This window comes from Plasmodium cynomolgi, assembly GCF_000321355.1.
Source record: "Plasmodium cynomolgi strain B DNA, scaffold: 0436, whole genome shotgun sequence".
In the NCBI taxonomy this organism is placed as follows: Eukaryota; Apicomplexa; class Aconoidasida; order Haemosporida; family Plasmodiidae; genus Plasmodium; species Plasmodium cynomolgi.
In genome coordinates, this window is record NW_004192899.1 from 1 (window position 1) to 1,644 (window position 1,644).

Here is a 1,644-nt window from a genome sequence, read left to right on the forward strand (position 1 = left end):
CTTTGCTTTAATATTCATAAGAATATAAAGAATATGTAGATATGAAGTAACATAAAATATTTACATTTTTAAATATGTTTTTTATTTACCTTATAATACATAAAAAAAACGAGAAAAGATCCAAGAACAAGAGCAGAGACCAGTCCTATTTTGGTGTATAGAGAATTTAAAATACTATTTTCCTTTTCAGAATTATCAAAATAGATTGTATTGCTATCATTTGGAATTTCATTTTCCGTATATGAACTTTTGTATTCTATTTTTTCTTCCCTTGCTTTATTTTTATATGTGTTTTGGGGGTCAACACAGAATCCTAATAAATCAGTAGAGCAAGCTTCTTCTTTAGAATGTTTTAACCTTTTCCATACTAATCTTTCATCAGGTTTATTTATTTTCCCTTTTGTAGGCACAACATTAAGCACTTCTTTCCCTGATACTTCCTGACCATCAACAATATTAGCACTTTTAGTAGAAGAAGTCTCATTGCAACTCAATTCTACGATACCCTTTGCTTTATTTTCACGTGTAATTTTACACTTTGAGTTTTTCATTCCCAAGATAACATCTGTTGTCTTCATCTGATTATTCTTTTTCCCTTTATCTTTCTTAATTGGATATAATTTTTTTGGTATTCCTATTGTTGATCTAGTGAAAAATTCTAATCCCCTGCTTCTTGATGGAATGTATTTTCCACTTTCAGTATTCCAAGTTACCTTTTCATTTCCTTTAATAGTAACATTATGGGTTAATGGCGAGTCAAAACATGAAAGAAATCCATAATCTTCGTACTTATAAGCAACGCACCTTACATTTTTAATTTTCATATTAAATTCTTTTTCGGAATCCTTAGACACAGATTTAACTTTTGCGCTTAACATTCCATTGAATTTTCCATTTTCACAACTTTCTAATACAGACAAGATATTATTTGGATCATAAAATGGGTCACAACTAAAATATTTATGGCATTCTGTGTTCCAATATTTACAACATTCCTCTTTATGCTTTTCGTATAATGTTTTAATAAATTCAAAGTATTTTCTATACTTTTCGCAATCAGTCTTATCAGAAATTACATATTGTTTAATTTTGTTATAGTTTTTAATATAATCATGCAAATATTTCACATTTTTCCTCTCTTGCAAGTCATGATAAGTAAAATAAGAACGGCATAAATATTTTGTTCTATCATTTTTTCTATTTATATCTTCAATAATAAGTTCTTCTACATCATGAAATTTTTTGAGAACATACAAATGATTAATATAATACGAATTAGATCTGAAAAATTTACTTATTTCATCAAATATCCAAAGCATGGAGTGATAACAACGATCTCTACGTTGTGCTTCATCACCATTATTAGCTAATTCATTTAAATTTCTTTCGTACTTATAACATAATTCCTTTAATTCTGTGTTACCATTATCTGAATTAAATGCATTATTACAATGTTTTTTGTAATCACTATTATTAACGGTAACATTGAATCCCTTATATATTTTCTGTGAATCTGAATCCTTCAAAATATTGTCCTACATATTAAACAGAAAAATATGGATCTTATAAATGTTTTTTCATTTTAAAATACATAATGTATATTAAAGATAAATGCAGTATTAATATATATATAAGTAATTTTAT

General features: G+C 26.5%; 1 protein-coding gene across 1 annotated transcript; it reads right to left on the reverse strand.

Annotated features, from left to right (window-relative positions):
* Positions 1–68: 68 nt before the first annotated feature.
* Positions 69–1,319, reverse strand: PCYB_004140 (CYIR protein; the record flags this gene model as incomplete). Its single annotated transcript, XM_004227835.1, has 2 exons — positions 69–89; positions 111–1,319. 2 exons carry the CDS (start codon positions 1,317–1,319, stop codon positions 69–71), a joined length of 1,230 nt encoding a protein of 409 aa, XP_004227883.1.
* Between the last annotated feature and the right edge of the window lie 325 nt (positions 1,320–1,644).